Here is a 13,318-nt window from a genome sequence, read left to right on the forward strand (position 1 = left end):
TAGCGACAGTCAGCAGGAGGGAGCGGAGGGGGAGAGAGGGGAGAGGGAGAGAGAGATCTCCCCTCCGTTCCACCCTCCTCTCCCCCGCAGCTCCCTGCCCGCCGCCGGCACCCGAACCTTTTGTCTCGAGCGGGCAGGTACTCGCTAAAGGCAATGCTCGCTCGAGCAATTGCCTTTAGCGAGTATACTCGCTCATCTCTAATCATTACATATAGATAGATAACTAAATAATTCAAACAGCCTTTTATACATGGAGTCCGAGCAGCTACAGACCTGTGGCTAGTAAGACATAGAAGCAGAGTCTTCTACACAAGTGTCTCATTTCTTGCCTGCAGCCCAGTACATCTGACCTCTCCGCTGGTCTCCTATATGTGCTGACGCCTTTACATGGTTCTGCATTTCTAGAAGGAAATGAAAGGAAGCTTCTTGTAAATGAGTCACGTAGATTATAATCTCCACAGTGACCATAAGAGAACTCTAATAACAATCTGTGAGAAACCCACCGAGCTATGTGATGAATACAGAACACATCACGCCTTCGCTTCTATAAATATCAGCCTCTGTATGTCCTGTGTTGTACCACACGTTCTGTGGTGGAGCATTAATGAACGGTAACCACTAACAATTCGGCACGCTCGGGTTTGTGGGTTGTATCAGCAGCCTTCCACCTACATGAATGTGCTTTCAGATAAAGTTCACTGGTTGCCGCTGACACTGCTCATGCGATGTCGATGCACCATAAGTGTGACCTTTCTCAGTATCTTAACCTGACACTTCTCACACTTCTCACCAGATAGCCTTCACTTACTATATATCCAGGATTATCTTGAACTTTTATAGTAGACCTTTGCTCAAGGAACAACAAAGCTTTTGCTCTATCACAGTTTGCTTGGCTTTTCTTCTACATCAACTAATGAGACTCCTGTTTTGGCCAGTATTACGCACTAATATAGGCTACAGGGATATAACATATGTAGTAAATACGCATATTACATGCATTTTTGCAGTGTACTATGTATTTACGCATGTGACATACGCTCTTGTCCCTAGAGATGCATAGTCCATGCTTTCCCCTCCCCCTTTCCAAAAATTTAAAATGCTACAAAATCTATAGCAGCTTCAGGACAAAAACTAGAAAAATCCAGTACCAATCTTGTTCCCACATTAGTTCCCATCACACAACCTGCTGGTTGGATTTGAATCCATATTTAGTATTTTAGCTTTGCCTAGACTGTTTCTTTAAATGGACTATCTAGTTTACCATACCCATTTTCTCGGGGTTGCAGCAGGTAGGCCTCCTCCGATCATAATGATTTTCCCTATCCTGTGATTAGTGCATAATGCTATTGTCAGGGCTTGTTGGCCATTTGGGGGGATCAGGACTAGGTGACACAGACACAACATCGTTCCAGTGCATGCTCACGGTCTTTGTGGCGCTAAACACCGATAGAGACATTATTTGTCTGTATGTGGACTGATTGGTTGGCTCAGAGATGGCTATACCTGCCAGCCAGTCTGAGCATATCTTTTTCCGGCTCCTCCTCACAAAAGGATGTTAGGGTTGTGCTTGCTAGGATCTGTTGCACCACAGTGTTTCTAGCAGCACAGCTCCACAGGTGTGGTTTGCTGCAGTCAGCCAATCTCACAGATCCGTTGCTTATATATTCCAGCTCCTTTGTCAGTGTCTGCTGGTCTTTCTCCTGTCTGTTCTGGTGTGAGCAGTGTCATGTTCCTGCTTCTCTGTGCGGGTTCTGCTCTATTTGAACTGTATCATGCTCCTTTTTTTTATTCTGGTATGTTCTGGTGTGAACAGTGTCGTGATCCTGCATGTCTGTGCATGTGGCTGGACATAAAGTGTCTGTTTAGCATTCAGGATGTTCATTGTAACAAGTGTCATGCTCCTGCGTGTCTGTGCAGCTTATGGTACATGTAGTATAAACTGTGTCTTGCTGAGGGTCCTTTATAATCTAGGACAAGGTAGGTCCCTCGGTTCCAGCGCGGGGTCGACCCTATTGGGATGATCTCTCCGCATTGCAGGCAGATTTCCTGGTGTTAGTTGTCTTGTTAGTGTAGAGACCCGCAAGACAATGAGGACCCTTGACGTTGGGCTTGCGGGCTTAAATATCTTGGCCAAAATATGAACCAATATCTTATACATTCTATAGTTATTCCATCTGGCTATGTGTGCAGGTATGCAGGTGAGTGCTTTGAGCGTTTGTCATTGTTGTGTAATGCCTGTCTGTGAGTTATGTCCGCTATTTCTGAGTTCGCCTGTTGGCGAGTTTTGTGTCCAGTTTGCAGTTCTGCAGTTCACGTACCAGTAAGACTCTGCAGAGTGTTCATGTTCCAGTTTGACGTTTACATGGACGCTGGTTATACTCAGTCTGAAAGTATTTCTGGTCCAGTCGATGGATCTTGGTTCTGACCTACATTTCTGTTAAGATAAGTCTGCTGGTTTATTAGTTATTAATTTGGGGTGTTTGTACATCATTCCCTTGTACACGTGTGGTATTGCATGTTGTGTCATCTTAACTTTAGCACTATTCCCTGTCACCATCTTGGGAACGTTAGGGTTGCCCCAGGTTTCTGATGTGCCGTCACCCCCATCAGGGCGAGTGCTCAATTGGTAGGTAGGGTCTTCTCATATCTGAGGATTTAGGCTCAGATTCCCCATCTTCCACATTTTGTGTTTGCTTCTTACCTTTTTGTGTTCTCTGCATTTGTACTACACTGTATATACTGTATATTCACTCTTTTAACCCACTAAGGACTAGGCACAATAAATATACGGCGCCTGGTCCTGGGCTTAAAGTCCCACCAATAGTAAAATTACAGCGGAGCTTTAAGCCTCCTGCCTCTGCAATTGATCAGAGACAGGACGGGTTGTCAGCTGTTAGTCACAGCTGATAACCTGTGGGAGAAGGCAGGAGGGGTTTTTAACCCTTTCTGCCTTCTGCTTCCCCGAATACACAGCGCTCACTAAGGAACCGGGGGAAACTTCCTTAGTGAGCGCTGTGTAAAACAACAATATATACATAAGAATGGAAATAACCCAAAACCGATGCCAACCAAAACCGCCGCTATAAGCGCCCTGTAATCCAAAACCATACATATTATATATCAAAACGGCTGAAACAAATAGAGGAACCCGTTCCTATACTTTTATTTTAGCATAAATGTACTAATTAAAAAAAAAAAATTATAAATGTAAAAAAAACTTTTTTTAGCTTTTTACCCCCAATAAAACTAAAAAACTGAAAAAAAAGTCAGAGAAAAAGATATTTTTAAAAATCGTCCTATATGTCACGGAAACAAAATGCAGCAAAAATAATTTTTGTCAGCGTCTTAATTGTGGAGTGTATTTGATTTATGTGGATTGCATGGCTGCAGGACTGCAAGAGTTAATGTCTGGTATGTGATGTCCTGTCTGAAAAATGTAACGTTTTCTGAGTCATAAGACTATGTTTTATATATTTTTGCAAGAAAGCAATGCGGAGAAGTCTAGTAAGTCTAAGAGAAGCGGGGAGTCTAGTCAGTCTTAGAGAAGCGAGGAGTCTAGGAGAGTCTGACACTCACACACCAGACAAGTCGGTCTGTGTGTGTAACATGGAGGAGGCTGAGCAATGGTCGGATGCTCAGCCTAGGCCTAATGACCCCAGGAATCCTCAGCGATTCTGGTGAGCGTAGGGAGTGAAAGGAACCGCTCCATAGCAAAAGGACGCAGAAACAGCAGAGTGAGTGTTGACCGGTAGAAAGAGTGAGAGTTTGCCGGGAGTGGGAATCACACAGATAACTTGAACTGTGGATTGACCGAATGTCCCGAGATTCCTCCCTGTTGCACCACTTTGGCTGGTTGTATTTGTTCAGAATGTTTGTTCAGAATTACGTTCAAGAGTTGGCAGTAAACAGACGAAGCCATTCCTGATTCTTGTTCAGAAATTTGTGTGTGGACTACTTTATTTCATCTGGAAGATCCGCCTCAGAGGACGGAACGGTGGCGTCATGAGTGATAATTGGACTTAACGTAACCCACGGCTACAACCACTGTGATTTTCCCCAGCAGTAACTTGCTTGGGTCCCGAGCTACACCCAGTGAAGGATATGGTAGAGCCCCGTGACAAGGCTTTTCTTTACCCCGCTGTCTCTTTGGCTGTGGGCCTGCTCCACGGACGCTGCACCTGTCCTATACTGTATTATGCAAACAAACCATTGACTATAAGTGGGCACTATGTAATGCGTCATTTCACTTGTGGTTGTGCTGTAGAGAAATTGAACACTTACGGCCAGGTTTCCCCACAAATTACAGCAGATTGCTGGTGTCCCAGCGGGGGGACACTTTATGATCAGCTTAAAGGGGTTGTCTCGCGAAAGCAAGTGGGGTTAAGCACTTCTGTATGGCCATATTAATGCACTTTGTAATATACATCGTGCATTAAATATGAGCCATACAGAAGTTATTCACTTACCTGCTCCGTTGCTGGCGTCCCCGTTGCCATGGCTCCGTCTAACTTCGGTGTCTTCTTGCTTTTTTAGACGCGCTTGCGCAGATCTATCTTCTCCATTCGGCTCGGCATCACCGGCATTTTGGCTCCGCCCCCTTGTACGCATCATTGCGAAGCTCCGCCCCCGTCACATGTGCCGATTCCAGCCTCTGATTGGCTGGAATCGGCACATGTGACGGGGCGGAGCTTCGCGATGACGCGTACAAGGGGGGCGGAGCCAAAATGCCGGTGATGCTGAGCCGAGCCGAATGGAGAAGATAGATCTGCGCAAGCGCGTCTAAGAAAGCAAGAAGACACCGAAGTTAGACGGATCCATGGCAATGGGGACGCCAGCAACGGAGCAGGTAAGTGAATAACTTCTGTATGGCTCATATTTAATGCACGATGTATATTACAAAGTGCATTAATATGGCCATACAGAAGTGCTTAACCCCACTTGCTTTCGCGAGACAACCCCTTTAACCCATTTAGGATGAGCCACTGTATATATACGGCGGCTGGTCCTGGGCTTAGAGGACCGCCGATAGTAAACATACAGCGGTGCTCTAAGCCTCCTGCCTCTGCAATCAGTCAGAGTCAGGAACGGGTTATCAGCTGTTAGTGACAGGTGATAACCCGGAGCAGAAGGCAGGAGGGGTTTTTAACCCTTCCTGCCTTCTGCTTCCCCGATATACAGTGCTCAATGAGCACTGTATGGGGAAACTGAAAGTAACATTTACTTTCAGTACAGGAGCCTCGGGGGGTCATGTGACCTCCCGGGATTCCCTGCTATGCAGAGCTGGAGGGTCAGACTAGACCCTGGCAGCTCTGCAAGTGACTAATGTCACCACAGGTGTTGCTTTCCCCTATAATTAGGGCTCCTATGGACGCCCTAGCTATAGCGGGAAAGTGTCAAATAAAGTTAAAAAAAAAGTGAATGTCCCCCAGAGGTCTTATATGACGTCATGGGGGACACAGATAGTAAAAAACACAATTACATAAATAAGTAAAGCAAAATAACAGAATAAAACAACAATATACACACGAGAAAAAGAATAACACAAAGCAGATGCCAACAAAAACCGTTGCCGTATGCGCCCTATAAACCAAAACCATACATACTATATATCAAAAGGTCCGAAACAAATAGAGGAACCCATTCCCATACTTTATTTTAGTGTAAATATAAAAATAATTTTTAAAAAAACTATAAATGTTAAAAAAAATCATTTTTTTAGCATTTTACCCCCAATAAAACTAAAAAACTGGAAAAAAAGTCAGTGAAAAAGGTATTAAAAAAATAGTCCTATATGTCACGGGAAAAAAAAACGCAGCAAAAATAATTTTGGTAGCTAAAGGGAAAAAACTGGAGCAGTAAAACCGCCACATGGGTAAAATCCCTAAAAAGTGTCTGGTCCTTAAGATACAAAACAGCCTGGTCCTTAAGGGGTTAATGTGAAGGGACACTTCTAACAAGTAGGGGTTGGCCAAAGCCAAGAACTCCTTTAACCCCTTAATGCTACAGAATGTAAGATTATGTACTGGCTGGAGGTTCACTTAATGCAACAGGACGTAAACTTAAATCCTGTGGATGGTGGGAGGTTAGAAGCGAGCCCGTTCCATCCTGCATTAGGAACCAGCTGTGACCAATAGCTGGCCTTCTGCTGCAACAGCAGGAATCAATAAGAACAGCGATCCCCAATATTAACCCCCTCTGTGATGTCATCGTCCCTCCGTGGTTAAATCATTATATATACCAAAAAATGTTACCAATAAAAACTAAAGTTCATCGTGCAATTTAATATATTTGATGAGTTCTCTAAAAGGTCTGGCCCCCAATTAGTTTCCCCTAGCATGCAGAACTAAGATATTGGTGGGCCTGTTCAACCCTGGAAAGCTATTAAATTCAGGGAAACCCCCAAATCATACGTTGGAAACGAAGCCAACGAACAACTGCCACACTCCAAATCCGATCTGTCTGCCGTTAGGATGCAGCCTTGCTCTTTCTGTCCCCCTAGTGTATGAAAGAGTACCCAAAATAGCACCGGATGCTGCTCTAGAATTAAACAGCAGAACAATATATTGCTAATAAGGTGCAACAAATAAAACAAATCTGTCTCCCGCAGTATAACCCCAAGCACTATTATAACAAATGCGAATGAACATACACCAAATACTGCCATGATTCCCAATGCCCAATCTGCTTGACCACCTCTGAACGCAAACCCCACCTTGCGGCCTCAATCACTGCGCCAATATAAACATATAGGAATCTCTTTAAAAACACAATAAATTGGTATCGTGACAAGAACGACCCGTTCTTGTGACCTAATAGCGGGCCTTGTCCAGCCGAACTCAGCGCTTTGTAGGCTATTAGACATTGTACCAGGCACATGTCTGTTCCTGTAACTTTACCTAGCTCAACCCACCAATCATCGCCCAAAAAATCAGTTTTTGACCGACTCAGCCAAAATTCGACTCTACCCTCGAAACAGACCACATCCTCTTCCAAAAGACCCCCCACTGCTCTGGTGCTGGGTGACCCCAAAGAATGCTAATGAAAATACTAAACGAAACAAAACAGCTTTGAAGATAGAAGGAACAACAGAACCCCAAACGTTGCAGTAAAGAAAACGAAAATGGACACCTCCTATCTCGCATAATCTGGCCTCTTCTAAAACCTTACAGAGCCTGGCAGATGAGGAAATCTTTCGTAGCATCCCTGAACCCCTTGTCGTCTAAACAAATCCTGTCACCTCCTTTGCAGTCTGCACCACGACCGTCACACCTAACCCCTGGGTCTCACCCGCCACTGATCGTCCCCCTTGAGGTTGGCTCCCTTTTTATCCCCCTTTCCGTGGTAGCCTCCTCAAAACTCACCCAAGCCGCTACAGGGGATGAGGATGTTGCCTCTCCCCCACTGTTGCCCCATTCACACTGGACCAGCAAATCCTGGATATTTCCCAATAATCCTCGCAGGTCCACCCCAAGTGGTTACCCCTTTCCCCCAATGAAGGGAAAACTGAATCTTGACTAACCACCCCCACCCACCTCTCTAATTTCGTTAGCTAAGGGAATGACAGAACGGAACAAAGATTCAAACGATTTCAGAGGACCAATTGACCCGTTCATGCTGCTGCCGGTGATCTGGTTCATGTCATGTGCTGGACCCACAGGCCTACTCCCATTTGGCTCCCTGTATTAAGCAGTCGAAGTCAAGGCCTGGGAACTAGGCCTGGAGGCATCAGGTGAAGCTGCTTTAGGGCTAGTGGACAGCAGCCCATGTCTAGGTCGCTGCACAAGAGACAGCAGAGGCCATGGAGGGCATTGCTGAGCAGTCTATGCAGGATGCCAAGGACTGGAGCACTGTGCAGCAGTCGCTGGGAGTCCTGGTCGTGCCAGGCCCCACCCCCTTGGTGGAACCAGGCCTAAACACTGCCGTCAGGGTAGGCTGCGCACCTGCCCCTGGAGGGGCTCCAATGACCACCACCAAGTTCGGGGGACCACTTCATGGCTAAGCTGAACTGGAGGCCTACACTGAATGTGGTGCTCTTGTGTAGGCGGCGCAACCATCATACCAGTAAGGGCTCCCTGAACTCTCAGCCAGTCAGTCCTGAGGACACCAGCAGCAGCCTGCAGCTGCTGTAAGATGCCAAAGATCTCTGCTGTGGTAAGCCTACTGCTGTGTAGAGGTCTAATCTGCACTTTCCCTGCTGGAATTCCTCTCTCACTTTCCCTGCTGTCCAGCTAACGACTGCTGTTCCTGCCCACTGGGAGGCAGTTCTCCTTTAACCCCTCTCTTTGCTCTGAACTTCACCTCCAACTAACCTGTTCCTGGCCTGCCAACCCTGTCATTAGGGCCTCTGCTGAAGGCCTATGGCCCTGCTCCAGTCCTGTCTGGGTTTTTGAGCCACATCAGCAAACCATGGCAATTTGCAGTAAAACCTCATGCGACTTTGCCTGTGTGGCAAAAACTGCTAAATGTATAACATAATGTTCTCTCCGCTCTGGTATGACCGTGCCTGTTCCCCAATTGCTCCTTGAAGGCCTTGGTGACGCTTTTGTCTATTCCTACCACGAGCAACCTGAACTTTTGTAATGGCCCAGAGTTGGGGTGTCTTAGGAGTATGTGTATGTCTGTTTTAGGCAAGCTGTCTTTTTTACCTTTGTGTGCACTTGTGTTGGTCTGTGTTACATGTTGGTGCTAACAAGCTTGGTTGTGGTAAGTCTGTCTCCTCTAACTTGGTGTGTGTGATGCAGTAATAGGTATAAAGGAGGTCGGAGTTAGAAGGGAGAGAAGAAAAAAGTGCAGAGATGTAGTCAAGGGAGGAGGATGTGTCAGCAGGAGGCTGAAGCTTCCGCCTGCACAGAGCTGTGGGCCTATCTCACTTGCCATGGGAAATATCCCTTCCAGGGACCGAAGCTCCGAGTTAATGGTTCCTGCTGTCACAAGTTGGAGAGAATAACTAGCAAGTAAGGAAATGCAGAGTTGTGTGTTTCCCACCAGGTCAGGAGTGTCTAGATAACGGGAAGAAGAGTTGCTCTTGGAAAGCGTGTGTGTGGAACAGAGTGGAATTGAAAGGAGAGCCTGCCAGAAGTGTTATGTCTAAGTCTGTCAATGTACTTTTTTTCTGAAGAAAAAAAAGTGGATTTTGTGAGTAAAGAAAAAACCTTGTACCTCCGGTTTTGAAAACTATTTTTCTGTTTGTGGACTCTTTATTTAAAACTGAGCAACTGACTGCTCGTGAAGAGGTACTGGCGTCACGTGACAACACCATTAAGGACTTTTGTTACCATTAACTTTTGCCTGTTCTTTTGCACTGCGGCTGACCGAGCTCGGCCGCATTTCTGCCATTGCAGGGAGAGATCGCAGAGCCACCAGTGACAACCATCCTAGTTTACCCTGTGGTCTGTACCGCAACCTCGGATCTCTGCTTGAACACCACACTTTCACTAAATAAACCTACTTATGTTATAGGGTGGTATTTGGGGAGACGGCATCATTAGAAGGGTGCTTCCATTTGGCAGAAGAAGAATGAATGACACTATACATATCACTCGTGACCTATATTTTTATATCACGTACCACATTTTCTCTGACTTTGTAATATGGCAAATGTAGCAGGGTGTTGCCAATAATTTTTACGTGACCCTTGTATATTGTGATCTCGAATGGGGACAGAAGCCAATATCTAGTCATGTTAAGTGCTGTGTAATATGCACTGTATAAATAAAAGATAATTATTAGGTGCATCCAGCCATTTAGTGAGTATTACAACTGCAAGAGATTTCAACCTACAAATAAAGCACACAATGTCAGGGCTCAGTCACACTGCCACCGATACGCCCATGTTTCTGGACGATAAGATGGCCGCACCGCGTGCGGCCGAATCTCCGCATGACAGGCTCCATTGCCAGCCATGTGTTCTTTTTTCCGGCCGGTGCAGAGAGTCGTCTGCACTTGCAGTGTGTCCGTCTTATCGTCCAGAAACATGGGCAGATCGGTGCCCGTGTGACTGAGCCCTCAGAGTGGCATTCATAAAGGCTTATATTATACAGAACTGGTGGTTAGGTATCTTCAAGATATCAGAATGTTAAAGATAGCAATTAGAGATGAGCGAACCTACTCGGACACGCCCCTTTTTCGCCCCAAGCGCAGCGATTTTCGAGTACTTCCGTACTTGAGTGAAAAGATTCGGGGGGTGCCGTGGGTGAGTGGGGGGTTGCAGCGGGGAGTGGGAGAGAGAGAGAGAGCTCCCCCCTGTTCCCCGCTGCAACCCCCCGCTCCACCACGCCTCCCCCCGCCTCCCGGCGCCCCCCGTATCTTTTCACTCGAGTACGGAAGTACTCGAAAATCGTGGTGCTCGATCGAGTAATTACTCGAAACGAGTACATTCGCTCATCTCTACTAGTAATCTCTCCAGATATAATGGCCTCTGGTAGCACCTATCATATATAGAGGCCTGTGTTGTGCAGAGTGCTAAAGCAGCAGAAATGCAGTCCTAAGCTCTTGCTCATGACCTGAAGGTTGTAAGTTTAATCCCCACATGGTTCAGGTGGCTGGCTCAAGGTTGACTCATCCTTCTCAGGTTGGTAAAATGAGTCCCCAGCTTGATGGGGGTAATAAATAAATTACCTGAAAGCGCTGTGGAATAAGTTGCTATACAAATAACAAGATTTTTTTAAATTTTATATATGCCGCCAGCATTCAATAACTCAAACAATTGGCCAGATCACCTACAGGTTCCCTGATTATGTCATAGCCATTTCTTTGCTATGGAACAGGGTCATATTTTTTGCTATGTGTTACAGATCTTTGTGTCTTTCTGATCAATAATGGGGTGGTCTGGGCAGGGGGCATGGGTTCTCTGGTCCGGGCCCACAACAATTGTCTGGAGCCATCCAGCTGCGCTCCTTACGTCTGATGCTGCGAACGCTATTCTCACATAGCATAACCTCTCTTCTCTCCCCCCTGGCTGCGAGGTTATGCTGCATGAGAATTGGGAGGGGGCACAATTGGGGCTATAAAAGGTTCACCCTTACTTTTTAGTTTCACAGCAGAGGCCTTATTACTAATTTGGTCTACAGAATATTCTTGGTACTATTCGGAGCGACAACAGGGTCCTATTACCAATTGGGACCACAAAACAGTCTTACTATTAATGGGGACCACAGAGGGGTCACTGTTATTTATTGGGGCACTATTATTTATTAGAGCTACAGAAGAGTCTTGTTACTATATGTGGCTATTGTTACTACGTGAGGCCACAACTGGGAGAGTAATACTTAGTGGGACCATAGAGGGGGCACTATTACTTAGTGGGATGGCCACAGAGGCACTATTGCTTGGTGGGACAACAGTGAGGGCATTAGTACTTTAAGGATTAGAGGTACCATTAGAGGTTGTGGAAGCAGGATAGATAGAGTGTTCAGAAGCGAGTCATGGCTTGAAGAAATCTCTGTGGTCTGGAACCAGAGAGAAGAAAAACAAAGGCTCCAAACAGAGACATAAACTGGTGATAACTGCTCTGCAATCACTATCACAGTATAGAGGTAATATTCAAGTACATTTTATGATAACTGTAGAACAGGAGTCAGGCTGGGTCACTTCAAAAAGGCTTTATAGGAAGAAATATAGTTCCTGGTTCTGGTACTGGATTTATATACTCGGGTTCGTTTTAGTGCTGGTGTGCTGCCCCACGGCAACCAAGACACGAGGTCCATGCTGAGGAGCTGGCGGGGGTAGCGGTGTCACTTGTCACGGTGGCTCTACCAGACTCCAGAGGCAAACACAGAACCTCGGCCAAGGCACTGCTAGGCCTCTTCCAGGCAACACCGGGTGGCAGTTACCTGAACAAGTGTAGTGGACTTGAAGTTGTCATGCGTGACGCCACCATTCCTTTCACACCAATGATTCTCTGGCGGGTAAATAAGAGAGTCCACACACAGTTAACTTTGAATACCTCAATCACTGGAACTTTACTTCTTGCAAAAGTAAGCTTTACACACCAATGCAGGAATTACAGTTAGGCAAGGTTAGGGAGGAGAACACAGATGACATCGGACCTTCAGGCTAAGATATCTGTGAGGTTCCGCTCCTGGAAAGGGAACACTCTGGAGGAGGATGAGGAAAGGGAACACTCCACTGACACTCACTTGTACTCTGTAGCAAGAAGACTGCACGGCGGACTCCTTTCTTCTCTAACTCTTCAGAGGTGATTCCTGGAATGGAAGGCCTCAGAATACCTTTCCTCCGCTTCCATCACTTCACCACATGAGGGTTGAAGGTACCTCTATGTGGCTAGCACTCTCTCTCAAGGCAACCGGAAGAAAATGGACCCAGACTCACTCCTTGCAATCACAATTATCTGATCACATCACATGGCAGGACAAACTTGTTACATCTTCCAGACATATCCCAGCTACTTGTAATACACATTACAACAGACACAGTGCACAGTGCATCCACATAAAGGACATGACATTAGAGATGAGCGAGCATAGCATGCTCAGATAAGTCAGTTACTCCAGCGAGCCTTGCTCTTCTCGATTAACTGCTTACTGGTCCGAGCGTGCTCGGGGGGCGGGGGGGGGGGGGGGGGGGGATAGCGGGGGAGAGAGTGAGAGAGATTGCATGTGGATTTCTGCTGTAGTTTTAGAGGCGGCATCTGCATGGAAGATTCCTCGTCAGATTCTGCCATGTGAACATATTAGGGGGCGCCACTACTCATAGGCCAGTGCTTGCCCCCCAGTCTAAAATTTGCCAGCCAGACCCCAAGTGAACCCCATTTCCAATGCAATCAGGTGACATTCTGGGTAAAGACAAAGCCTTATGGAGACTGCTGTATTACACTGTGATATGGGACAGTGGGATTGCATGCACACATGAAACACGCCCCTGAGGAATGCAATTTCACAAAAGTGATACAAGGTATTTTTGATTTAAAAACGCCTCACATCTGCGTAAAAAACGCACATTGGCAAGTGTGATATCGGGGCGATTTTCTCGGCCCTTTATCGTGCTTGCCCTTGTGAAATTAGCCTGAGGATGAGTGTGTAAGAGACGGCTACATCCTAGTAGCGACCACTAGTTGTGTAGGAATGGAATTGTCGTGTATAGATGAAGAATCATCAGCATGTCCCCAAATGGACTGATTTAGAGCAGGGGTACACAACGTTTTCTAGTCTGAGGGCCACATTGCCATACTGAACCTCTTCCAAGGGCCACAAGTGTATTCCCATCTAGGACATTTATGGTTTATCCTTAGTAGATGCCATAATAAATCGAAGTTCCACTTCCGGGACTCCCACCTATTGGGAGAATAGGGCCCCCCCCC

General features: G+C 46.3%; 1 protein-coding gene across 1 annotated transcript in view; it reads right to left on the reverse strand.

The window, feature by feature from the left end:
* LOC136609916 (uncharacterized) overlaps nt 1-13,318 on the reverse strand; it is a 67,372-nt gene that overhangs the window by 37,709 nt on the left and 16,345 nt on the right. The window contains exons 8-9 of the mRNA XM_066589202.1: nt 11,832-11,993; nt 274-401 (exon numbers count right to left, since the gene is read on the reverse strand). Of these exons, the coding sequence (XP_066445299.1) occupies nt 274-401; nt 11,832-11,993 (290 nt within the window). The remainder of the gene's footprint in view (nt 1-273; nt 402-11,831; nt 11,994-13,318) is intronic.

This window comes from Eleutherodactylus coqui, chromosome 2 (assembly GCF_035609145.1).
Source record: "Eleutherodactylus coqui strain aEleCoq1 chromosome 2, aEleCoq1.hap1, whole genome shotgun sequence".
NCBI lineage: Eukaryota > Metazoa > Chordata > Amphibia > Anura > Eleutherodactylidae > Eleutherodactylus > Eleutherodactylus coqui.